Genomic DNA, 24861 nt, shown 5'->3' with positions numbered 1-24861 from the left:
GTATTTTTAGTAGAGACAGGATTTTACTGTGTTAGCTAGGATGGTCTTGATCTGCCCTCGTGATCCACCCACCTTGGCCTCCCAAAGTGCTGGGATTACAGGTGTGAGCCACCACGCCCAGCCAATTTTTGTATTTTTGGTAGAGATGGAGTTTCACCATGTTGGTCAGGCTGGTCTCAAACTCCTGACCTCAAGTGATCTGCCCGCTTCGGCCTCCCAAAGTGTTGGGATTACAGGCATGAGCCACCGCGCCCGGCCACTGTCTGCATTTTTACATGTGAGGATGCCAGAGGAGAGTGACTCCCCCAGATTGCATGGTTCTTAAATGGTGGAACCTGGGTCTTTTTGGCTCAGGTCCAGTTTTTTTTGACAACTCTTGTAATGTCACTACCCACCTCTCAGTGCTGGGAGCAAGCATGCCTCAGGGAGGCGGCAAGATTTCCTATATGTATTTTGAGACAGGGTCTCACTCTGTTCCCCAGGCTAGAGTGCAGTGGTGAAATTCAAGGCAGCCCTGAACTCCTCGGCTCAAACAGTCCTCCTGGCTTAGCCTCCCCAGTAGCTAGGACTACAGGGGCATCCTACCAAGCCCAGTTATTATTTTTTTGTGCATAGATGGGATCTTGCTATGTTGCCCAGGCTAGGCCTGAACTCTTGGGCTCAAGTCCTCCCTCCTCAACCTTCCCAAGTGCTGGGATCACAGGTGTGAGCCACTGTGCCTGGCCCTGAATATTCTGTAAAGGGGTCTTGCTATGTTGCCCACGCAGGTCTTCAACTCCTGGGCTCAAGTGATCCTCCCACCTCGGCCTCCCAAAGCGCTGGGACTGCAGGCGTGAGTCACCTCAGCTGGCCTTCCTATTAGGTCTCACACTCAATTCTGAGAGGGGCCTTCGTGTTACTCCCGGGCGTGGCAGTCCACTGAATGTGGGCGGTCCATACTCTGTTTCGGGCCTTAACTTACAGCCTATATCATCCAAGTACTGACTGGCGTTAAAACTGAGATCTACCAATTTTCCTTAAAGATGGGGCGTCTTTGTCGAGGAAGATCAGGAATGGCGGACTTTGCATTTAGTGCGCACTGTGGCACCCAATTTTGGCTGGATATTTGGAGCAGAAAATGGTGGGAGACGATGCTTTAAAATGGTTGCTTCCATCTTCCATCCCCTAAACGCGCTTCCCAAGTCCACGTCCTGCCCGAGAAGAGGACGAAACCTCCCCCGGTGAGGTCAGGAGGCCCGTAGGGGGAACACGGCTGGATGAGAACTGGCTCAGACCCCCCACACATCCGGGGTCGCGCGATCCTCGACTTCGGCCCTCGGAAGCTCTCCCTTCGCGCCCACAGGGCGCCTTCGGCCCCCGAGGCCGCGCTTGGCCCAGCCGAGCTCCCGTAGTTCCTAAAACTCGAGCCATTCTCGTCTCGAAAAACCGCGCGAGACTTGCGAGAACCCCGCCCCTTTCCCGTCACGCCCTGCTTTCCCCGCCCATCGCGCTCGGTTCGTTAGTTCCAGTTCGGGCCGCGAGGGGGGAGCTTTGTGCCTCGGAGGCGTGGGTGACGCAGGCGCAACGCGGGCCGCGCTCGCTACCGCCCATCCTTGGTTGTCCCACTTTTGTTCCCCTCTCTTCGGCCCTGTAACCAAGAGCTCCGTCTTCGTTTCGCCCTCCTCGTCGTCCTCGTCGCGCGCCCGCGGCCCAGGTCGCCCTGAAATCCAGCCCGTCCGAGCGCGAGTCCAACGGCCGCGGCCGCTCCCAGGTGGGGGAGGGGAGGAGCCTGGGGGGCCCCGCTGGGGCGGGAGAGGAACCGGGGGCCACGGGGTCGTGCTGGGAGACCCTCAGGGCGAGTGGAAGGAAGCGTTGGAGCCGCGTCCTGAGGCCCAGGATGGTGTGGGTAGCGGAGGGCTGGCCTTGGCGGGAGGGAAGCGGGCGAGGTGCCCGCGAGGGACGATCTCTTCCTCTGCTTGCCCTTTTGCACCACCCTGACCGCCCCTCTCCGGTCCCCAGGCCCCCTCAGACCGCGCCATGGGTGACAGTGATGACGAGTACGATCGAAGGCGCAGAGACAAGTTCAGAAGAGAGCGCAGCGACTACGACCGTTCCCGCGAGAGAGATGAAAGACGTCGAGGGGACGATTGGAATGACAGGTGAGCCGTTTTTAACTTCATCTTGTCTCCATTTCATGCCGTTTCACTCCACCCGCGTCGCTTTTCTTTTTCCCCCTTGTAATTTTTATGAGGGCGAACCCTATGAAATGGCTCATTGGATCGTTTGCTGTTGTTTAGCCTATTTGTTGTTGGCCAAGTAACTAGCTGTGTGGCTTGGTTTTTGAAATTTTCTGCAGATCAGAGCAACAGAGCTAAGAGTTTGAGAATGAAGCAGCACTGTTTATACATGCACGAAAAACGTGCTTTTTTGTTTCTTTTTTGTTTTGTTATGGAGATGGGGTCTTGTTCTGCCCTGGCTGGAGTGCATTGGTGCAGTCATAGCAGCTTCCACCTCCTGGGCTCAACCGATCCTCCTGCCTCAGCCTCCTGAGAAGTTGGGAGTACAGGGGGAGGCCGTCACGCCTGGCTAACTTTTAAAAATTATTATTGTTATTATTTCGAGACAGAGTCTCGCTCTGTCGGCTATCCTGGAGTGCAGTGGCGCAATCTTGGTTCACTGCAGCATCCGCCTCTGGGGTTCAAGTAATTCTCCTGCCTCAGCCTCCCGAGTAGCTGGGATTGCAGGCACCCGCTACCACGCCTGGCTAATTTTTGTATTTTTAGTAGAGGCAGGGTTTCACCATGTTGGCCAGGCTGGTTTGGAACTCCTGACTTGAGGTGATTCACCCGGCTTAGCCTCCCAAAGTGCTGGGATTACAGGCGTGAGCCACAGTACCTGGTCTAAAATTATTTTTTGTAGAGACAGAGTCTTGCTCTGTTGCCCAGGTTGTAAATTATATTTTAGGAAGATTGCTTCAGAAAAATAATAATACAGAGTTGATCTGACTGAAGAGGTTGTCAGACTATTTCCCTGACAATATATGATTAGGTTTCTTGTCACTGTTTTGCCTAAAATCTCAGAGTTCATTGGATGGTGCTGATTGGATTAATTGATTATAAGATGTGGTTATTGACCTTAGGATGTTACAGTGTGGGCTTGGCCTGGGGGTTCAGAATGGCCATGGATGTATTCTATAAATGAGTATACATAGCAGAAGTTATGAAGAGGGTAAGCATTAAGGGAACAGATCTCTAAAGGAGGGGAGCGGTGCTGGAGGTGGTGTGTCAGGGACCCACTGGAAAGTGACACTTAGCTAGACTTAGAAAGATAAGTGGGAATTCCCCAGACACGAGTGACACGAACAGCTTGGAGTTGTGGACATAATGTGTGCTTTTAGCATATTCTAGTTTGGTTAGAGTCCTGTTTCTCAGGATGTCCGCAGACCATAGGGAGTCTCTGAGGTTAAAATTATTTTTTGTGGTAATGTTTACATATTATTGCCATTTCCACTGATGGTGCCATAGCAGTGGTGGGTAACACTGCTGATGCTTTAGCAAACATCAAGGCAGTGACAGCAAAGAGTTAAAAAAACAAAAAAAGCCAGCTGGGTGCGGTGGCTTGTACCTGTAATCCCAGTACTTTGGGAGGCCAAGACGGGCAGATCATGAGGTCAAGAGATGGAGACCATCCTGGCCAACATTGTGAAACCCCATCTCTACTAAAAATAGAAAAAGTTAGCCAGGCGCGGTGGTACGTGCATGTAGTCCCAGCTACTCGGGAGGCTGAGACAGGAGGATCACTTGAACCTGGGAGGCAGAGGTTGCAGTGAGCCAAGATCGTACCACTGCACTCCCGCCTGGCGACAGAGCAAGACTACGTCTCAAAAAAAAAAAAAAAATGCCAGTTCTATCAATGGTTCTTGATGAAAGAGTAAAACATTTAATTTGATTAAATTGGACTCGACTGTACGTCTTTGTTTTTGACATAAAATCTCTCTCTGTTACCCAGGCTGGAGTGCAGTGGTGCAATCTCAGCTCACTGCAGCCTCCACCCCCCGGGTTCAGGCGCTTCTCCTGCCTCAGCCTCTCGAGTAGCTGGGACTTCTGACCTCAAGTGATCTACCTGCTTCGGCCTCTCAAAGTGCTAGGATTACAGGCCTGCATTAGTTTTCTTGAGCAAGAGTATGCATGTGATTGAGTGAGCTGAACTAACAGCTTTTTTCTATGGGACGTTATTTTTACTTGAATGAATGACAAACAGTGATTGTTCATACTTGGGTATTTGGCAGACATCTTGAAAATGAACTGAGAACCTGTTACTTCAGTGTAAGCTGTCAGTATTTGTTGCCAGTGATGAAGTAGAACTTTCCAGTGAAAATTAAAATTTTGGGCCGACGCAGTGGCTCATGCCTGTAATACCAACACTTTGGGAGGAGAAGGTGGGTGGATTGCTTGAGCCCAGGAATTTGAGAACAACCTGGGCAATGTGGTGAAACCTGGCGGTACAAAAAAATACAAAAATTAGCTGGGGGTGGTGGCACATGCCTGTAGTCCTAGCTACTCAGGAGGCTGAGGCGGGAGGATGGCTTGAGCCTGGGAGGTCGAGGTGGGAGTGAGCCTTGATTGCACCACTGCACTCCAGCTTGGAGTGCAGACAGAGAAATACCCTGTCTAAAAAAAAAAAGGAAATTAAAATTTTGGAAAACTTCTGTCTACTAATGTGAGCTTGACAGCTTCCCGTTAAGTAAAGACTTTTTTGGTGAGATAGGCAGTGATGCTGATGCATACATATTGATATTGTGTGAGACGTATCAAAGTCCATTCAAAGGGCAAGATAGAAGAGTGCATTTTAATGTAGCAGAGAAAGAAATATTCACTGATACTATTTCAGATTGAAGGTTCTAACTAGCCTGTGAGAAACTACTTCCGTCTTGGACAAGGTAGCATAAAGAAAAGATAAAAAAGAACCTATTTCTTGTTGAATTTTGGGTAGTATTCAAAATGAATGTCTACAGTTAATCTGAAGAGGCTTTTTCAACTCCTTATTAGTGTGAGGCCTGATTATCTGTTTTTTTTTTTTTTTTTAAACGGGGTGTTACTCTGTTGCCCAGGTTGGAGTGCAGTGGCACAATCATGGCCATGGATCACTGCAGCCTTGACTTCCCCAGGCTCAGGTGATCCTCCCATCTCAGCCTCCTGATTAGTTGGGACTACAAGTGTATGCCACCACACCCAGCTAATTTTTTTTCTTTCTTTTTTTTTTTCTTTTTTTTGAGATGGAGTCTCACTCTGTTGCCCAGGCTAGAGTATAGTAGCATGATCTGGGCTCACTGCAACCTCTGCCTCCTGGGTTCAAGCGATTCTCCCGCCTCAGCCTCCCAAGTAGTTGGGATTACAGGTGTCTGCCACCACGCCTGGCTAATTTTTGTGTATTTAGCAGAGACAGGGTTTTGCCATGTTGGCCAGACTGGTCTCAAACTTCTGACCTCAAGTGATCTGCCCGCGTTGGCCTCCCAGAGTGCTGGGATTACAGGCTTGAGCCACCACTTCTAGCCAGCCAGCTAATTTCTGTATTTTTAGTAGAAAGGTGGTTTCACCATGTTGCCCCAGCCTGGTCTTGAACTCCTGGGCTCAGGCAATCCACCTGCTTTGGCCTTCCAAAGTGCTAGCATTCATTACAGATGTGAGCCACCATGCCCAGCCTGCCTCATTTTTCAAATAGAACAGAGTATCTCAACAGATTTCAGCGTAGAAGCTATCCTCTACAAAGCCAGAACTTGGAGAGATTGGTGACAATGTAAAAACAACGCCACTTTTTCTCACCAGAATTTTTCTGGAAAATAATCACTTTTCATAAAAACGTGATCTATTTCATCTTACTGTGTAATTTAAAAATGAAGGTTTTGGAATGTTTTGTTTTAATTTTGAATATAGTAAGTATTGATAGATGTAACCCACATAAGCAGAAACTCTTTGATGTCCTCAGTCATTTTTAAGAGTATTAAGGGGCCGAGGCAGGAGAATTGCTTGAGCCCAGGAGGCGGAGGCTGTAGTGAGCCGAGAGTGAGATTGCGCTACTGCACTCCAGCCTGAGCAACAGAGTGAGACTGTCTCCAAAACAAAAAAAAAAAAGAAGAAGAAGATGAGGATGGGGGAGGCTGGGTGACTGGTTGGGAGGTTGGTGACTGGTGGGGAGGCTGGTCGAGAGGCTGGAGTGACAGCCAGGAGCCCAAGTTAAAACAACAGTGTTGCTTACTGGCATTGAAGTAAGGGTGTGATGTGATGAGACTTGTGTTTGAGGAAGGTCTGCCTGCCAGTGGGGAGACAGGAGCGAGAGACCAGAAGCAGGTGGGCAGCCAGGGCTGCAGGAGCCACACTGGACAAAGACAAGGACTAGCACAGGTTGTGTGGGGATGGCAGAGTGTGGGACAGCTTTGATAGGCTTTGAGGCAGGGGATTAGCAGGAGCAGTAATTAGCGGTGAGGGTAGTGAATGACAGCTGGGGAGAGATGCTGTTCCGTTACAGCAGAGTGGGGAGTCGGGGGAGGAAAAGACATTTGGGCCCATAATGGTGGGATGAATAGGATTGATTCTGGTTTTTTTTTGTTTTTTGGGACGGAGTCTTGCCCTGTTGCTCAGGCTGGAGTGCAGTGGTGCGATCTCGGCTCACTGCAAGCTCCGCCTCCCAGGTTCACGCCATTCTCCTGCCTCAGCCTCCTGAGTAGATGGGACTAAGGGTGCCCACCACCACAACCGGCTAATTTTTTTTGTGTTTTTAGTAGAGACGGGGTTTCACCGTGTTAGCCAGGATGGTCTCAATCTCCTGACCTCGTGATCCACCTGTCTCCGCCTCCCAAAGTGCTGGGATTACAGGCGTGAGCCACCGTCCCCAGCCAAAAAGGCTTGATTCTGACAGGTTGAATTTGAGGGGGTGATGGACTTCTAGTGGGGGATGATTTTAAGGAAGTTCTTTTTATTTTTAGAGACAGGGTCTCCCTCTGTCACCCGGGCTGAATGCACTGGTGCAATGGAAGCCTGCCGCAGCCCCGACCTCCTGCGCGTGAGCGGGCCTGTAGCAGGGGCGATTCATGTGGGTCTGGAGCTCAGGCGGAAGGCCAGGCTGAGAGAACAGTTGGAGAACCATCAGTTCTTGGGTATTGGCTGAACTCATGGAGTTAGACAAGAATCTTTGTTTTGTTTTGTTTTGAGACAGGGTCTCTATTGCCAAGGCTGGAGTGCAGTGGCTTGCCCCGACTAGAGAAAAATCTTTTTCTGTTAGGAGTGAAGTTTTATAATTGTAGGCTTTTTAGTTTGGTATCTCAGGGTGCAGGAAGGGCCTGTTTAAGGAGCGTGGCTATGGCATATCCAGCTGTATCTTTAATTATTGTTACCTTTTTAAAAAATAAAAATTTTTTTTTTTTTTTTTGAGACTCACTCTGTCGCCCAGGCTGGAGTGCAGTGGCCGGATCTTAGCTCACTGCAAGCTCCGCCTCCCGGGTTTACGCCATTCTCCTGCCTCAGCCTCCCAAGTAGCCGGGACTACAGGTGACCGCCCCCTCGCCCAGCTAGTTTTTTGTATTTTTTAGTAGAGACGGGGTTTCACTGGGTTAGCCAGGATGGTCTCGATCTCCTGACCTCGTGATCCGCCTGTCTCAGCCTCCCAGAGTGCTGGGATTACAGGCTTGCGCCACCGCGCCCGGCCTAAAAAATGTTTTATAGGGATGGGGTCTCACTATTGCCCAGGTTGGTCTTGAACTGGCCTCAAGTGATCTTCTGCCTCGGCCTCTCAAAGTGCTTGGATTACAGGCATGAACCACCGTGCCCGACCTTTAATCTTTGTTACTTGTTCTTACCTCCAGAGAGTGGGACCGTGGCCGTGAGCGCCGTAGTCGGGGTGAATATCGGGACTATGACCGGAATCGGCGAGAGCGCTTCTCGCCACCTCGCCATGAACTCAGCCCGCCACAGAAGCGCATGAGGCGAGACTGGTGAGATGGAGCGGTTTCCCTCTCCTCCCCTTCACCTCAGTTCCACCTGGGCCTCCCCTTTCTCCCCTCACCTGTGCCTAAATCTTTGTCATTTCCTTGTCTCAACTTCCCATCACCCATCGTTTCTTTGTCCCTTGAAACCCTTGTCTGGGAGACCATGCTGTGTGTACCCCTGTCTGTCTGTCCTCCTTCATGCTCTGGGGAGGTGACTCCCTTCTCTGCCTTACTTTTGTGTCCCCCACCCTCAGGGATGAGCACAGCTCTGACCCATACCACAGTGGCTATGAGATGCCCTATGCTGGGGGTGGTGGGGGCCCAACTTATGGCCCCCCTCAGCCCTGGGGCCACCCCGACGTCCACATCATGCAGCACCATGTCCTGCCTATCCAGGCCAGGTAAGGGCCGGGCTTTTTGGGAGAAGGGGGTTGGTAGGCATGGGGGATGGATGAGGTTGCTGAAGGCTATGGCTGAAGCCAGGGAGTGGGTCAGGCCCACAGAGACATGTCCCTGGGATGGGGGTAGTAGCTGTTGGGGTTTGGGGTGATGTCCATGGTGGGCAAAGGAGGGGGGCACCTGGCTACTTTGGCCCCCGTAGCCTCCAACCCTTCCCCAACAACCAAGCCTTTCTGACCGGGGTCCCCTCCAGGCTGGGCAGCATCGCAGAGATCGACCTGGGTGTGCCGCCGCCTGTGATGAAGACCTTCAAGGAGTTTCTCCTCTCCCTGGATGACTCGGTGGATGAGACGGAGGCCGTCAAGCGCTATAATGACTATAAGCTGGATTTCCGGAGGCAGCAGATGCAGGATTTCTTCCTGGCGCACAAAGATGAGGAGTGGTGAGTGCCCCGGCTTCCCTGGATCTCTGCCCTGGCATGTCCCCCTGGCCCCACTGGTGGAGCCGTGGCCCTGTCCTCTTCCCAGTTTCCCCTGTCCGGAACTTTCTGGGGGTGGGGGTCGGGAAGTATGACAGCATTGGCTGATGGGGTCTCCCCCTCACTTCAGCGACTGCCACGGCCCCCGCCCTGCCCTATCTCCTGTCCTGCTGTCCTCAGAGAGTGGGACACCTCCAGGCAGCAGGCCAGAGCCACCTGGCCCCTTGGGGCAGCAAACAGGCCGCTTCCCACTTGCTGGTGTTGGGTCATTGTCATCCCTGATCACCAGGACCCCGTGTGGCTGTGGCGTCCTCCTAAAGCGACGAGTGAATCCAGACAGGAAAAGCAAAGATCTCAGGGTCATTTGACAGAAAAAGAATTTTAATTTTTTTTTCCTTTTGTGGATGTTTTAATTTTAATCAACCATCTTTTCCCCCCTTCCTGCTCCTCCTCCTCCTCATCCTCTTTCTGCTCCTCCTCCTTGAAAAGAGCCAGAACTGGGAACTACACCCGCTCATCGACGGAGCTCGGAGCAAACCCACCTCCACCCCCACCATACCCAGCCCATACATGAGCCCCTGGGCTGAGCTGCGCGGCCCGGCCAGGCAGACAGGCAGGGCACTGCTGTGCACAATGCAGCGGTTTAGCTGAATGTGATTGCTCAGGCAGCTAGCCAGTCAGGCCCCACTGCGGAGTCCCGCGGGGCAGGGCATTTCGGCCGGGCGCCCAGCCAGGAGCCAGCCGGTGGCCCACCAGCCAGCATGGGCCCTGGGCGCCGCTAGTTAAATCTTGAGCTCTGTTTGACCAAGCGGCCAAGGTAAAGATCCTGGAGGTGATGCCTGCGGCTTTCCTTTCCTCCTCCGCCCCACTCGTGGTTCTGTTCTGTCTTCGCTGTCCCCTCTCAAATTGCTCTGTGTCTTTGTCCTAATCTCTCACGCACCTTCATTCTTCTCTGTCCCTGTTCTTGCTCCCTGCCTAACACTGCCTTCCGCCCTGTTGGTTTTTTCAGTTTCTCTCTCTTTAGTTTTTCCCTTTGTTTTGGGGGACTTTCTCACACTTTCCCCTTTCCTCCCTTTCCCCTTTTCCTCATACTCCTCATTTCTTCTGTTTTCCCCCTGAGGTCCTATTTGAAATGTTTTATTTTTCTTTTCCTCCCTGACCTTCCAGCCCTCTCCTCTCTCTCCCCTGTGGGCAGGACCTGAGGCTCTAAAGGGCACTCCAGTCTCTCCCTTCGGTCTTTCCTGTCCCTTCACCGTCTTGCTTATCTTCCCACGGGTGGAGAAAGGCCTCTGGGCTTTTGCTATCTGGCCCCCTCTGTCTTCCACCTTGGGGTGGAGGGAGTTGGCGGGAGCAGTTTTTGAATGACTGCAGTTTGGGGTTGGTGAGGAGAGGGAGGTTCTTCAGGGCCTGCTATTTCCTGAGCCTTCCTCTCTGAAGCTTTGGGAAATGACACCTTTTGACTAGTTAGTGTTTCCCAGAGACTTAAAGTGGTAAATCTGCCTCTCCAACCCTGGCGTCCCCCTGTAGTCATTGGTCTTCCCAAATCCAGAGCTCTTAGTTCCTGGTTTTCCCCCAGATCTTCTCAGAGCACAACTTCTGGTTCCTTTTGGGGTGTTGGGTGGTTCTAGTGTAACCCTATCCCCTAATCTCTCTGTTTTGATGACCTTTTGTGGGTGTGAGAGGATGGGGGCTATGCCCTGTCTTTCCTGGGCCCCTTCCCACATCCTGGCTTTGGCTTCCAGTAATTGTTTTGTCTTTCCCTCCCCTGCTTCGTTCCCAGGTTTCGGTCTAAGTACCACCCAGATGAGGTGGGGAAGCGTCGGCAGGAGGCCCGGGGGGGCCTGCAAAACCGTCTGAGGGTCTTCCTGTCCCTCATGGAGACTGGCTGGTTTGATAATCTTCTCCTGGACATAGACAAAGCTGATGCCATCGTCAAGATGCTGGATGCAGGTGTGTGGATTTGGAGGGGTGGCAGGCATTTGGGGTGGGTGTATCTGGGGACCAGGCAGACATGGGTTGACAGGAGCCAGGGCCCTGGGGTTGTGAACTCTGTTCCCTTTGTTGGTAGCTGTGATTAAGATGGAAGGAGGCACAGAGAATGATCTCCGTATCCTGGAGCAGGAGGAGGAGGAGGAACAGGCAGGAAAGCCTGGGGAGCCTGGCAAGAAAGAGGAAGGACGGGCTGGAGCAGGCCTTGGGGACGGGGAGCGTAAAACGAACGACAAGGATGAGAAGAAGGAAGACGGCAAGCAGGTCCGAGCGCCGGGCCTCTAGTGCTGCCTCGGGGTCCAAAGGAGCTACAAGTGCGGGGCTGTGTTCTGGGAGGGGTGGGGAAAATGAACCTGTGGCCTCAGCTGTCGGGGTGGGGGCCCTCTGATAAAGGTGGAAGGGGAGGTTTGACATCCCCAGTGGTGGTCTCTTCCCATAGTCCGAGAATGACAGTTCTAATGATGACAAAACGAAGAAGTCGGAGGGTGACGGGGACAAGGAAGAGAAGAAAGAAGACTCTGAGAAAGAAGCCAAAAAGGTGAGGTGTCTGTGACCTGGGGTCAGAGCGTTGTTGCTGGGGTCCTGGCGCACTGACTGGTCCCCTCCGCTGTGGCTTGCTCAGAGTAGCAAGAAGCGGAACCGGAAGCACAGCGGGGACGACAGCTTTGATGAGGGCAGTGTGTCGGAGTCCGAGTCGGAGTCAGAGAGCGGCCAGGCTGAGGAGGAGAAGGAGGAGGCCGGTAGGGTTTCTTTTCTGCTTCTAAAGTGCATTCTAATGTGGGTGGGGAGGTGAGCGGTTGGTGACATTGATGTGGGAGGGAGGGTGGCTTTTAGGGGAAAGCTTCTCTATCCTCCCCATCAAAATCAGTAATAAAAATGCACCAACTCCTTCCTACCCCTTCCTGCCCAGAAGAAGCGCTCAAGGAGAAGGAGAAGCCCAAGGAAGAAGAATGGGAGAAGCCCAAGGATGCCGCCGGGCTGGAGTGCAAGCCACGGCCGCTGCATAAGACCTGCTCCCTCTTCATGCGCAACATTGCGCCCAACATCTCCCGGGCTGAGATCATCTCCGTGAGTGGGGACCCATGGAGTCGGGGCAGGGCTGATGGAGAAGTGGAGGGCAGAGGGAAGGCAGTGGGGCCCTGCCTGTGACAGATGCCCCCGTTTCACCTGTTAGGGAGGCCCCTTCCCCAGGGCCCATGGCCTCTGAGGACTAGTCCTGATCACGCCATTGGCTTTCAGGTGCTGGTGTTTGAAGCCCTTTAGTGGTTTTTCCCTGCCCAAGGATGGGAAGAATGACAAAGCAGTTAGTCCTAGGGTTCTGAGGACAGTGGGGGATTGGAGGAAGAAGTGAGTGAATCCTTGAGTCACTACATGGGGCTGGTTTTCTGCTTCTTGCAGCTTTGTAAAAGGTACCCAGGCTTTATGCGGGTGGCGCTCTCAGAGCCCCAGCCAGAGAGGAGGTGAGCAACTCGTTGTGTTGGAGGGAAAAATGCAGGGGAATGTTAATGGCCAACACCAAGTCCCTTGCTTGACTGTGCTAACATTTTCTTTCTTGTGTAGGTTTTTCCGTCGTGGCTGGGTGACCTTCGACCGCAGTGTTAACATTAAAGAGATCTGTTGGAACCTGCAGAACATCCGTGTGAGTGCTGCGGGTGGGACTGTGGGGAAGAGGAAGGGAGGCTCTCTGTGCCCCGCAGGACCTCTGCATGACTTTGTTCGTCTGATAGGCCGGTTGTTCTGCATCCTCTTTGACTGTGTTATCTGCCTACATTGTCTCTGGGCAAGGCTCTAGAGCTATTACCATGGACAGGACCTATGTGGTCCGCGTCCCCAGGGAGCTTGCAGTCTGATAATCGCTGGTGCTCAAGAGGGGAGGGTCTTAGAGCTGCTACTTCTCCGGCAAGTGGGGTAAGTGGGATAAGCTTCCAATGACGTCTGCCCTCCAGCTCCGGGAGTGCGAGCTGAGCCCTGGTGTGAACAGGGACCTGACCCGGCGCGTTCGCAATATCAATGGCATCACCCAGCACAAGCAGATTGTGCGCAACGACATCAAGCTGGCGGCCAAGCTGATCCACACGCTGGACGACAGGACCCAGCTTTGGGCCTCGGAACCAGGGACGCCTCCCCTGCCAACGGTCAGTGACTCCCCAAAGGACTTTGTCAGAAGCAGCTGATGGTGCCTCTGCTGTGGGCACCTCTGACCTCACCTATCTATAGCCTTAACCCCTTGCACCCACTTGCCTGCTCACTCATTTGTCCCTCCCTGTGTGGGTAGCATCTTCTCCAGCTTCCAGCAGAACGGGGGGATGCTAGTGATCATTTGTGGCTGGGGTGGAACAAAAGCTAAAATGAAGACAAATCTCAAGGGGGCAAAAGGCGCCAGTTATGTCCGGTGAACTCTTGTTCCCTCACTGCTCTTTCACTTGTAGAAGGTCTCAGGTTACCACCTCCCCTGAAGGTCTTTCTCTGCCTTACTTGCCTGTCTTCCTCCCACCAGAGCCTGCCCTCACAAAACCCCATCTTGAAGAATATCACCGACTACCTGATCGAGGAAGTGAGCGCTGAGGAGGAGGAGCTGCTGGGGAGCAGCGGGGGCGCCCCTCCTGAGGAGCCTCCTAAGGAAGGGAACCCGGCAGAGATCAACGTGGAGCGGGATGAAAAGTTGATCAAGGTGCCAGTGGCAGCACGGGGCACGTGGGGGCTCAGGTGGTGAGGGCAGGAGCTGAGCACTCGCACTCATTTCCCTTAGGTCTTGGACAAGCTCCTCCTTTACCTGCGCATCGTGCATTCCTTGGATTATTACAACACCTGTGAGTACCCCAACGAGGACGAGATGCCCAATCGCTGTGGCATCATCCACGTTCGGGGGCCCATGCCACCCAACCGCATCAGTCACGGGGAAGGTGAGCTCCAGGTTCCCCTTTGTCGCCGGCTGCCCCTGGCCTCGGTCCTCCAGCCCCTTGCCATCATCCTTCCTTCCGGCTCCCTTCCCAACCTTCCTTTCTCTGTTCCCAAACCACAGTGCTGGAGTGGCAAAAGACGTTTGAGGAGAAGCTCACGCCATTGCTGAGTGTGCGGGAGTCGCTCTCAGAGGAAGAGGCCCAGAAGATGGGGCGCAAAGACCCAGAGCAGGAAGTGGAGAAGTTCGTCACCTCCAACACGCAGGAACTGGGCAAGGATAAGTGGCTGTGTCCTCTCAGTGGCAAGAAATTCAAGGTCTGGGATGTTGGAGAATGGCCGTGCTACAGCGGTGGGAGGTGGGGTTGAGACAGGAAGCCCCCTAAAGGCCTGGGCAGGGGTGGGGGAACTGCTCACTGGACTGGCAGGTGGGAGCTGGAAATCCTTCCAGGTCAGGCCTGGGAGCGAGGCAACCATTACCTGGCTGTCCTGACCCCTCTCCTCTCTCCACCCAGGGTCCTGAGTTTGTGCGCAAACATATCTTCAACAAGCATGCAGAGAAAATTGAGGAAGTGAAAAAGGAGGTGGCGTTTTTTAACAACTTCCTCACTGATGCCAAGCGCCCAGCTCTGCCTGAGATCAAGCCAGCCCAACCACCTGGCCCTGCCCAGAGTAAGATACGATCCATGAAGGTCGCATGTCCCCTCTCCCTTGATTACCCACGGACTCCCGTTTCTCTTTAACATGTCACCCCGAGAAGTTTCTGCCCCATCCTCAGGGCATAGCCCTAGAAGTCAATTGTACCCATCCCCCTCCCGCCCCCGCAGTAATTCATGTCCCTGTCCGTGTTGTACTCCCCCCAGGTTTAACCCCAGGACTCCCCTACCCACACCAGACTCCCCAGGGCCTGATGCCCTACGGTCAGCCCCGGCCCCCGATCTTGGGCTACGGAGGTAAGTACAGGAGGGAGATGAAGGGGCTTGGTGAGTGTGTGGCGTTGGGAGGAAACAGAGGATGGAGTTGAGGACATAGTTTTGCAACTCAACACTAATCTCTGTCATAGCTGGTGCTGTCCGCCCTGCAGTCCCCACAGGAGGCCCTCCATACCCCCACGCCCCATATGGTGCTGGTCGAGGGAACTACGATGCCTTCCGAGGCCAGGGAGGTTATCCTGGGAAACCTCGCAACAGGTAAGGAGGAGGGCAGATGTGAAACGTCGCAACAGGTAAGGAGGGCAGACACCCAAGCTTTGTTGCTGCCTGCAAACTCCCTTTTGGGAGCCCCCAGCTCTCATCCTTTACCTCTCATCTCACAGGATGGTTCGTGGAGACCCAAGGGCCATTGTGGAATATCGGGACCTGGATGCCCCAGACGATGTTGATTTCTTTTGAGCCGTCCACCGTTCCTCACTCCTGTATCCATACTCGTGACTACCTTGTCCCATCCAGCTCTGAGAATTTTTTGTACGATCAGCCTTACTGCCAATAAAAGCACTTCCACAGGGTTCCTGACTCTCGTGTTACATACCTCCCCCATCCTTCCACAGTAACTCCTGAGGTGTTGCTCAGCCCTGCCACTTTTATTATTGATGTCAAAAGCGCCAGGCTCTGCAGGGACACCAGTGGGAGGTACAAAGGTGCATGTCTGGGACCCGAGAATCTCAGTTCTGTAACTTTGCCCTCAGTCCAAGGTGTGCTGCTGCTGCTGGGAGCTAAGGCTGGTCAAGCACAGGTTGTAGAAGGAGTTGGGGTCAAAGGCTGCACTCACCTCTTGCCAGCCCACCCACCCAGCAGCTTGTAGTTCACTGGGGCTTTTTGGAGCGCCCCAGTAGTGAGGGTCCAATACCAGGACATAGGCTTCCGTGCCTGACCCGATGCAGATTCCCAGCAAGGCCTTAGACCTGGCATCCGCGTCTCCTCCAACCATGACTGGGCCCCCGCCCCCTGCGAAGTGGGAGTAAAGCTTCTCCAGCTCCCCGTGCAGCCCCGCTCCCCGGGGTACGTGGCAGAGGCGCCCCTGGGGCCCTCCGAAGTGAGCGAGGCAGAGGCTGGCCTCCACGCAGCCGATCCAGTCCCGGGAGCCCCGGAAGCCGGGGGGCTTGTCGCCCATGTCCTCCAGGGCCGCCTGCACGGCAGCCAGTCCGGGTACGCCTGTGGGCTGGCCCTCCGGCCACGAGCACAGCGTCTGCAGAGTGCGGTAGCCGCAGCCCCAACCGCGGTCGTCTAGGCCGTCGCAGCCGTAGTGGTAGTAGAGGTAGTGGCCGGAGAGCAGCGCCAGGCGGGCAGGGCCGCGGCTCGGCGGAGGCAGGCCCACGTGGACGTCCCTCAGCAGCTCCAGGGCGGTGGGCGGGAGCGGAGGTCCCAGGCCAGGCACAGCGTCCTCCTAGCGGCGCAGAGCGACCTCAGGCCCCAACACTTCCTTTCGGCTCCGGGTCTTTGGTCAGCTGCCGCAGGACTGGCGCGCAGGCTGGGGACGCGCTCCCCCGGCCTCGTTGATCACTGCAGGCAGCAAGCGGCAACCACCTAACGGCATCGACCCAGGGGCTCCCACAATGCTCCGCCGCGCTCCGCCGCTCCGCCCCTCCCCGCCGCTCCGCCCCTCCCCGCCGCTCCGCCCCTCCGCCCCTCCGCCCCTCCGCCCCTCCGCCCCTCCGCCCCTCCGCCCCTCCGCCCCTCCGCCCCTCCGCCGTGCCAGCCTGCCGACCCGCGGGCCTCATTGCGCAGGCGCGAGCTCCGCCCGGGGGGGCAGGGCGGGGGATTGGCGTTCGCTGGAATGAGCAGGCGCCTTGGGGCCGCCTCGGAGCTCGCCTATTTCTTGACCTGCAGCCCCGCTCCTGCATAGACTCGGTCCCCGTGATTCCGGCGTTCTGCCCCTACCCCTAGCTCCCTAGTTGCGCACACTCCCGTGGCTGTAACAGTTTATTGGCAGCCCAGAGGGGCGAAGGCACCGCGGGGGAGGGAGCTCAGTCCGAGACATGCAGAGGACCGGGAGCCCCGGGGGACGTCGGGGGTGGGGTGGGGATGGGCAGGGTCTGGGGCTCCTCTGTGTTATAGCCCAGCCCTGAAATAAATAGTATATACAGCTAGGAGGCCGGGCGGAGCGGGGGACTTGGGGGTCCCGCCGGGGTCACAGGTCTGAGCAGCGATCCTGCTTGCTGTAGTGGTCGAACTGGTTCTTCCAGTGCACCATGTAGGAGCTCCAGCGGTGGAACTCGGCCTTCCACTGGCGCTCCGCCTCGTCGAGCGTGTCTGCGGCCAGGGCGCCCGGCGAGGCGGGGGGGAGGACGGTACGAAGAAGGTCGGGGATCGGACATTTGGGCGGGTGGGTGGGGGCATGAGTGCAGGGAGGACGCACGGAGAAATGCAGGCGACCACGTGAGACGGTGGCAAAGAGGATCAGGAGAATGTGCGAAAGACGAGAGGGAGGATGAGGGCAGAGGCGGGGCCAGAGAAGGACAGCAGGAAGGAGAGAGGAGGAGAAAAGAATGACCGGAAGACAGGGGAACAGAGGGGACAGGAGGGGGAGGTTGGGGGAAAAAGAAGAGACAGAAATGGTTGACCGTTATAGCCCCAATGGGGGGTGCTACCCAGCCCAGGGCCTCCCTCTCCCCCCCAATGTCAGGCTCAGGTTCCAAAAGATAATTTTATAAAAGAATACTGGCTTTTCCATTTCCATTCAAACAACAAAAGCGTGGGGGTCCCTGAGAAGGGTGGGAGGCACGGTCCCTTCCTCCTGCCCTGTCCAGTGTGAGTCTCTTGGTTTGAGGAGGGAGGGGGCACTGGGTCTGAGATCCCTGAGTGGGGCCCTTCCCCACTGTCCGACCACTCATTAGAGGAGGGGCCCCTGTGGCCGTAGGGGAAGAGGCCGTGGTGACAGCCGCAGGAGGTGGGAGAGGAGGAGGAGGAGAAGCTGGTGGAGGAGGAGGAGGGGCAGGGGGAGGCCGGGCCTCGGAGCAGCCTCCCCATGGGTGAAGCCTGGGCAGGTGCTGGGAGCCTCCGAGGCTAGGGGGAGAAGAGAGGGGTTACACCTGGCCAGCTCCCACTCCCCTCCTCCCAGCCGCTGCCCGCTGGCCCCTGCGTACCGGTGGCGCTGAGCAATTTGGGGAGGAAACGGTTCCAGAAGGCGCAGGCCTGGGCGCGCAGCCCCCGCCGCACCTCCAGCGGCCGCAGGTCCAGACTCACGTACTGCTGAGCCCCCGCCGTGTACGGGGGCCATTGCGGGCCCTTGGGGTCTCGGGGCTCATTGGGGTCCCTGCGGAAGGAAGGGAAGGCTCAGACGGGCAGTGGGAGGAGGCGGACCCCAACCCCACGGGACCCGGACTCTTCAGCTCTGCGGAGAGCCCCAGAGATCCCGTCCCCTCCCTCCCACGACCAAGTCACTTCTTTCCCTTCTCCAGTGCGCCCGGTCATGGGGTCTTCCCTTCCTCCTATGCTCCGTCTCCTCTCCGTTTCCCTCAGCTTTTCTGTTCCATCTTTGTTTCTCGCACTAAAAAAATGGCTAGGATGTCTTAAGCCCTTCCTAAATAACCAGGACGGGTCCTATGTCTACAAACATCACATTTTTTAACAACAACCATCTGATGCTACATTTCATTGTCCTCTTCTTGATCCAGGTAAACAGGTGTGTGTGTGAGAGAATGTGTCACTGCTAGTGAATCATCACTGGTTTGGTTTAATCCAGCTCCAACTGCTTTGTCTTGGTCTGCCGTCTTTTTTTTTTTTTTTTTTTTCCTAGAGATAGGGTCGCTCAGGCTGGAGTGCAGTGGCACCGTCATAGCTCACTGCAGCCTCAACCTCCCAGGCTCAAGCAATCCTCCTGCCTCAGCTTCCCAAGTAGCTGGGACTACAGGCACGAGCCACCATACCTGGCTAAGTTTTGTATTTTTTTTTTTTTTCTTTTTAAGAGTCGGGGTCTTGTTATGTTGTCCAGTCTGGTCTCAAACTCCTGGCCTCAAGGGATCCTCCCACCTTGGCCTCCCAAAGGGCTGCGATTACAGGGGTGAGCCACTGTGCCCACCCCCTCCGTGTCTATCTCGTCTCTTCCTCACTTTTCTTTGCCTCTGTCTGTCTCTGCAAGACCCCCTCTGCCTACTCTGTCTCCTTTCTTTTGCTTTCTCCTTTTATCTCCTTTGTGAGCATGTCCCTCTCTGGCTGTCCTATCCTGCCCCTGTCCCACCCGTCCTTTCTGTCTCTGTGTGTCTGCCTCTTTGTGTGTGTCTCCCCACCCCCGACTCCTGTCCTCCCCAGCCTCCTCTCCCTCTGCACTGCTGACCCTGTGCGGGCGAAGTTGGCCCAGTATCGCATCAGTCGCTGGGCGAAGATTTTCTCCTCCGCGGTGTAGTTTCGAGAGGGGTCCAGGGGGATCCCAAAGATGAACTCGATCTCGTAGCCGTGGGGCACCCCCATCCACAGGGGCCAGGAGAGCGTGGAGGCACGGTGTTCGAAGACGTAGGCGTAGACCCGGGCACCCTGGGCAGCCAATCGCCCAGCCAGCTGGGCCACGGGGCACACGACATTGTGGTCGCCCACCACATCGCTCAGGGCCTCCCTCAGGCGTGCCGGGTCCTCGGGATGCAGCCAGTCTGTGTAATGCAGGACCACAGCCTCGGCTGCCAGGTCACTTACCTGGGGGACCCCGACCCGCACCCCGGCCAGGAACTCGGCCCGGCTGATGAGAGACTCGTTGTCTTTGCTGAAGCCTGGGGCCCCGTAAACCAGAAAATATGAGCCCTCATCCTTCACCACACCCACCAGCACCTGGGGGTGAGGGAGAGCGGGGTGGGATGGAGGGACAGGCACAGACAGACAAGTAGACAGAAACAGATGGACAGACAAAGAGCCAGAGAGATGAACAGTTACAGACCTGGAACCATGGACAGAGAGAGGACGAGATCGGGGGAGGGACTCAGAGAAACAGAAAACAGACCCATGGAGGCCTTCCTGTCTGCCCTGCCGACCACCCTGGGATCTGAGCCCTCAGGGAGGACTTCTGGGACTTCTGGGAATGGGTCTAGAGAAGCCCTCATGCTTGGGTCCCTGTGGGGAGGGGAGGGACTGTTGGGACCCAGAGGAGCCAGCTTCACCCCCACTAGTTACCTGCAGGCCATGGAAGTCTCCCGCGTTGATAAGGGCCTCTGGGGTGTCACTGAGGAAGTCTCCATCTACCACCGGTACGAAGGAGAACCGGAAGACGCTTTCTTGAGGCAGCACATGCCATTCGTTGTTCACCAGGACCTGCGCTGGTCGTGTCCGAAGGCAGGCTACTAGCTCTGTGTCATTCCCACCAGTGCCGCCCGGGGGACAGCCCACAAGGTGGGCCAGCTGTGTGGCCCTGCGGCGGGCCTCTCCCATGCCCACCGTGGCCCAGGGTCCATTGGGGGCACCGCTTTGTAGCACAGCCCTGTGGAACAGACCCCGGCTGGGCGGGGACAGCAGATGCATGCCCACTGAGGCAGCACCCGCGCTCTCCCCAAACAGCGTCACTGATGTCGGGTCCCCCCCGAAGGCTGCCACGTTCTCCTGCACCCACTGCAGGGCCAGCCTCTGATCCAGGAGACCCACATTGCCCGGGGCCTCTCGGCTCCCGGGCAGGGCCAGGAAGCCAAAGGCTCCCACCCGGTAGTTCATGGACACCAGCACAGTCCTCTCGGCCTGTACCAAGAAGCGGCCATCATAGACGTCTAAGGAGGAGGCCCCACTGTAGAAGCCACCCCCATAGATCCAGACGAGGACAGGGGTGGGGGATGTAGGCCGGGGGTATGGTGTCCACACGTTGAGGTAGAGGCAGTCCTCGCTCAGCTCACGGTTGGGGTTCCACATCTCGGTGCCCTCAAAACCTGGGTATAAGGTGTCCACATACTGGTAGCAGACACTCTGGAAGGTTGTAGCATCTACCACCCCTGACCAAGGCTGCTTGGGCTCCGGTGGCAGAAAGCGACGAGGTCCCGTGGGTGGCTCCGCAAAGGGGATGCCCAGGAAAGCAGAGACGGGGCCCCCGGGGGTCTTCAGACGAATGCCCCGCAGCCGGCCCCCACGCACAGTCACCAGCAGCTCTGCATCCTCCCGGCCCTCAGCCCCCACTCCTCCTCCCAGGAGCCAGAGAAGGAGGAGAAGGAGTGGGGAAGCCAGGGAAGGCGTGTGCAGGGGACACTGCGGGGGCCTCATGGCTGCAGGGCAGGCGGTGTCTGCTGGGAGAAAGAAAGGGAAAGGGTGAAAGGTCGGTGGAGAAGCCAGGAGGGAGGAGATTAGGACATGGTCGGCCCAAGGGTTATCGCTCAGCTGCAGAGGAGGTGGGGCAGGTTGGCAAAGATGAGGGGAGACAGGGAGGGAGGGAGGGAAGGAGACAGGCAGAGACAAGGACACAGGCCATCGGGCAGGAGGGGACAGAGATCAGGCAGACACCCCCATCCAGACAAATGAAGGGAACAGAGAGGAGTACCCTCTCTACCCCCCAGGGGTCCACCGCCCTCACCTCTTCCCGGAACTGGGCCGAGCCCAGCTCGTGCAGTGCGGGCACCAGAGGCCTCAGTCCACACACAGGCCACCCGACAGGGGCGCGGCCTCACGGACGGGCGGCGCCGCTGGGGGAGCTTGCTGCAGCCTGAAGGCGCAGCCCCGCTCTCCTGCGTTGGCCAGGCCCGGGGCCCTGGGGGACGGTGGGCTGGGCATTCAGGGTGTGGAAGCCTTAGGTCCCGGGGTCCCCCAAATCCTGCCTAGTCCACTCCCCACCCAACCCTGCCCCATCTCATCCAATGTCTAGCACCGAGCACTGATGCCCGCGGGTTCCCATCAGCTGCGCACGCTCCCAGCCCAGCCCCAGCAAACAGGCTAGCCAGGCTCCCGTGTCCCCCAGGACTCGAGAGCCCCCCATCCGTCTGAAGCTGCCGTGCACGCCGCCGCCGGCGGAGGGCAGTAGAGACCGAGAAAAGGTCGGCGCTCCCCACCCCGAGCCGGGAACCGGGAGCCGGGAAGTTGGGGTGGGGGACTGGGGGCTCAAGGGCCTTGCAGAGCCGCCTGAAGGGCGAGCCGGGACGCTTGTGTTCCCGGGGCTCCGGAGATCCCCGGCTGCAGGGGCGGGGGCGCTATTTTGGGGGCAGCAGCTGTTACGGTTCCGGCATCTCCAGCCAAAGGATCAAAATTCCCCGGGTGGGAACTCCCCCCTCTCCCGCCGGTCACCCCTCGCCCAGCCCCCACTGTCCTGAGCTGGGGGTGGTGATGCTGCTGGAGATTAACTAGGAAACCCAAGTGGCTCTAATTATAACTCGGGGCTTCCGCTGAGCCTCCCCTTCCCAAAAAATAGATGGAGTCTCCGCAGGAGGGGGCGTCCTGGGCCTGGGAGGGGGCCTCTGCGGGGCGCTGCGCAGGGGCGCTGGGCTTGCGGCCCTGTGGATGGGGGTGCCCGGCCCGGCGCCGGGAACCTGCGTAGTTCGGGTACCGCCCCAATCAGGAGGTGTCTTCCAGTGGCCCCGGACTAGGGAGCGATCGGGGAAAGGGCGCTCGGGGGTCCCCGCGGGAATCGGAGCGCAGAGGCGGCGGCGGTCCCCGCGGGCTTGGGCTCCTGCGTGGGCGTCGGTGAGTGTGAAGCAGCCGGGGAAGAGTTCCGGACGAGTGCGGGGCAGCGGAGGGCGGCGCTGGGCAGGCCCGGCGACGCGGGAGCCGTCCCGTTAGGGGGGCCTGGACCCCTCGGGGAGCGCACGGTGCCCCGGACGCGGGCCGGAAGGAGTGTCCCGGGCGGGGAGGGAGACTCACCTGAGGCGGCCAAGCCGGGCCGGGCCGGGCCGCGCCGGGAGCTGGAGGCGGCCGATGTTCCCCGGCGCAGGCTGAGCCGACTCTGACAGCCGCCGCCTCCGGCCCCCCGCACACACCCCCTGCGGGCTGCACAGCGCCCCCGCCCGCCCCCGCCCACTGTCTCCGCCCCCGCCCCTCCCCGCTTCCCCGGGCGGCCACCTCCCCTCTCTCTCCCTCCCTCGGAGCCGAGACCCGGAGACCCCGGGGCCCAGACGCACTCCAGTGCCAGACGCCGACCGACGACAGACGCGCAGTGACAGACGCGACCCAAAGACCTGCAGCGGCGGAGCAGACACCCACGTGACAGACAGACGGACAGAAGCCCGTGGAGACAGACACGCGCAGACGGACGACCTCATGCAGCGACAGGCACAGACAAACGCAGGGACCGACTTTCACAGACGGACGGACACACTTGGACACCCCGACGGTCTCGCTCGAGGCTGGGGAAGTTAGCGCAAGGCCAAGGGGCCATGCATCCACGGCCACGACAGAGACAGGGGTGGCATGGTTGGAGAGGCATGTGGGAGTGTGGCCGAGGACCGTCCTGTTAGGGGTCCAGGTGGCACTGGTGCAGAAATGGTGACGTGGGACACTCCTGGGGATGAAGGGACACCTGTGGGAATGGACATGTAAACATGGGATCGCGAGTGGAAATGAGGTGGGGGGGCATGGAGACAGGAGACTCCCGGGGGGAGGAAAGGGTGACTCGGGGACACCTGAGAAGGCAGGCCAGCGTGGTGGCACGCGCAAGGCTGCGGGTCGAGGCCGCACTCCGCGGTGGCAGTGGAAACTTCTGGAATCCCCGCGGGTGGGTCTGCGCTGGTTCCCTGACGGGTGACCTCGGACTTTCGTCACCAGGGTCCGGTCGGGGCATGACATCACCAGGCCTAGCATTCATTGGCCGCACTGCTGGCAGGTGGGAGCGGCCTGGCCCGGGCGCCCCTAGCCTGCTCCAAGGGGCCTGACCCGCGCAGATTGCCCCCCGCCCCGCCCTCCAGGAGGTCACCCGTGTGGACACGGCTGCTGCAGCAGGGTCCCCTCGCCCGAGGTGCAGGCGGCAATACCGCGCGGCGCCCGCTTTCCGGAGGCTGCGGGCTGGGGAACCCCCAGGCCCCCGCGTGGGAGAGCGGTCGGCGCAGGCCAGCGTCGGGGCGTGCGTGCGCGCGCGCGGCGGTGCGGGGCGAGGCGTGGGATGGGCGCGTGCGCGCACGCTCGCTCTGGCTGCCTCGCGCCCCGCAGCGCCCCGGGAACGCGTGCGCCGCCGCTTGGGACCGCGAGCGCTGGGTATCGGGCCCTCGCAGGGGTTGAATCCGGAGTCTTGCCCGTCCCTGGGCCGCGCGGTTCCCGGCTTTCCAAGCTGGGCGCGCCCCACGCCCGCTAGCCCCACGGGAACCGGGTCCCGCAGGCACGGACACTCGCACTCTGCTCGCTGGAGACGGCCGCCAGGTGGCGCAAAAAGCAGCCGCTTGGGCCTCGGAGACTGAGCTGGGTTGGGGGTGTTGGGGAGATGAACCCCTCGGCATCTGTGCCCACTGTCTCCGGCTCTCCCCGCCCCAAGCTCAGGCAACCCCAGATCTCCTGCCTGGACACCGAGGCTCCCTGCATCCGGCCTTCAGCGTCCTAGCCGCACTAGTTGAAGGCTCCCCACTGGCCAGACCGTGTGCCCTAGTTGAGATCCCTGAAGATCAGGTGTAAGGGCTGTGCATGGGTGCAGGGGACAGGAGAATGGACGGTGGGTGTTGCTGCGGGGGGAATGGATCTGAGGCAGGTTTCTAAGCGTGGTAATTATGAATCATTAAAATGATGGGGCCGGGTGCGGCCCCTAGTGCAGTGCCTGTAATCCCAGCACTCTGGGAGGCTGAGGCGGGAGGATCGCCTCAGTCCAGGAGTTGGAGACCAGCCTGGACAACATAGCGAGACTCCCTTCTCAGCAAAAAAATGAAATGGTGGAAACAAACTATGAACGAGTGTGCTGAGGCCTGCCCAAGTCCTGAGGCTTTAGGGAATTTTGACCCTGCTAGTGATAAAAGCTTGCCCTATCACCCTGCAGACAAACTGTGCCACGCAGGTGTCACCTAACCTCTGTCGTCACAAGTTTCTAGGCCTGTACAATGAAGATAGGGAGGGCAGGGACAGTTTATCACCAGGGTTATCATTTCCTGGAACTATCCCTCTTTTCGCCTTGAGCTCTCAGCAACCTTTGTCAACACAGGCACCTAACCTGTCAAGCCAGGAGGCCTTTCCCTACGTAGTCTAGCATAGTAAACTCCCCAGCATCCTCTAGGACCCCACCCTCAATAGCTGTCACTGCAGGGATGTTCTTGATTTTTCCCATTTCTTCTGTCACC

The 24861-nt window shown here is 57.5% G+C and overlaps 3 protein-coding genes across 12 annotated transcripts; 1 reads left to right on the top strand and 2 right to left on the bottom strand.

Moving 5' to 3' along the window:
* Positions 1-297: 297 nt before the first annotated feature.
* On the top strand, positions 298-15228 carry SRRT (serrate, RNA effector molecule). 6 transcript variants are annotated; one of them, XM_037990444.2, is made up of 20 exons: positions 298-1750; positions 1999-2138; positions 7838-7966; positions 8215-8361; positions 8613-8801; positions 10618-10787; positions 10906-11090; positions 11266-11364; positions 11449-11566; positions 11737-11894; positions 12225-12286; positions 12387-12465; positions 12773-12961; positions 13324-13497; positions 13576-13729; positions 13849-14042; positions 14240-14396; positions 14576-14677; positions 14788-14914; positions 15040-15228. In XM_037990444.2, the coding sequence occupies exons 2-20, from the start codon at positions 2017-2019 to the stop codon at positions 15113-15115; spliced, it is 2631 nt and encodes an 876-aa protein (XP_037846372.1). In that variant the 5' UTR covers positions 298-1750; positions 1999-2016; the 3' UTR covers positions 15116-15228. The 6 variants fall into 6 exon arrangements, with proteins under 6 accessions (XP_037846372.1, XP_008016697.1, XP_008016696.1 ...); XM_008018506.3 differs by having other exon boundaries at positions 1025-1750; positions 14588-14677; positions 14809-14914; XM_008018505.3 differs by having other exon boundaries at positions 1026-1750; positions 14809-14914.
* Positions 15229-15282: 54 nt separating this feature from the next.
* UFSP1 (UFM1 specific peptidase 1) lies at positions 15283-16317 on the bottom strand. Its single transcript, XM_008018501.3, has one exon. It carries the CDS (start codon positions 15831-15833, stop codon positions 15405-15407), a length of 429 nt encoding a protein of 142 aa, XP_008016692.2. The 5' UTR covers positions 15834-16317; the 3' UTR covers positions 15283-15404.
* Positions 16318-16412: 95 nt separating this feature from the next.
* On the bottom strand, positions 16413-23663 carry ACHE (acetylcholinesterase (Yt blood group)). 5 transcript variants are annotated; one of them, XM_008018497.3, is made up of 5 exons: positions 22472-22602; positions 19820-20910; positions 18996-19480; positions 17806-17975; positions 16413-17725 (listed from the first exon to the last, which is right to left on the bottom strand). In XM_008018497.3, the coding sequence occupies exons 2-5, from the start codon at positions 20885-20887 to the stop codon at positions 17553-17555; spliced, it is 1896 nt and encodes a 631-aa protein (XP_008016688.2). In that variant the 5' UTR covers positions 20888-20910; positions 22472-22602; the 3' UTR covers positions 16413-17552. The 5 variants fall into 5 exon arrangements, with proteins under 5 accessions (XP_008016688.2, XP_072868833.1, XP_037846374.1 ...); XM_073012732.1 differs by lacking the exon at positions 22472-22602 and adding an exon at positions 23230-23663 and having other exon boundaries at positions 16414-16972; XM_037990446.2 differs by having other exon boundaries at positions 16415-16972; positions 22472-22600.
* Positions 23664-24861: the final 1198 nt, after the last annotated feature.

This window comes from Chlorocebus sabaeus, chromosome 28 (assembly GCF_047675955.1).
Source record: "Chlorocebus sabaeus isolate Y175 chromosome 28, mChlSab1.0.hap1, whole genome shotgun sequence".
In the NCBI taxonomy this organism is placed as follows: Eukaryota; Metazoa; Chordata; class Mammalia; order Primates; family Cercopithecidae; genus Chlorocebus; species Chlorocebus sabaeus.
Note: the sequence above shows the minus strand (reverse complement) of the source record. Positions and strands in the feature narration are given on the sequence as shown.

Excerpts from the sequence above, each read along its gene's own strand:
- ACHE (XM_073012732.1), bottom strand. The coding sequence starts at position 23,407 with ATGCTAGGCCTGGTGATGTCATGCCCCGACCGGACCCTGGTGACGAAA. Across the intron at positions 19,481-19,819 it reads GAGACTTCCATGGCCTGCAG|GTGCTGGTGGGTGTGGTGAA; the intron begins GTAACTAGTGGG and ends CCTCACCCCCAG. Across the intron at positions 16,973-17,805 it reads CAAATTGCTCAGCGCCACCG|ACACGCTCGACGAGGCGGAG; the intron begins GTACGCAGGGGC and ends CCCTGGCCGCAG.
- SRRT (XM_037990444.2), top strand. The coding sequence starts at position 2,017 with ATGGGTGACAGTGATGACGAGTACGATCGAAGGCGCAGAGACAAGTTC. Across the intron at positions 8,362-8,612 it reads GTCCTGCCTATCCAGGCCAG|GCTGGGCAGCATCGCAGAGA; the intron begins GTAAGGGCCGGG and ends GGTCCCCTCCAG. Across the intron at positions 14,397-14,575 it reads ACCACCTGGCCCTGCCCAGA|TACTCCCCCCAGGTTTAACC; the intron begins GTAAGATACGAT and ends CTGTCCGTGTTG.
- UFSP1 (XM_008018501.3), bottom strand. The coding sequence starts at position 15,833 with ATGGGCGACAAGCCCCCCGGCTTCCGGGGCTCCCGGGACTGGATCGGC.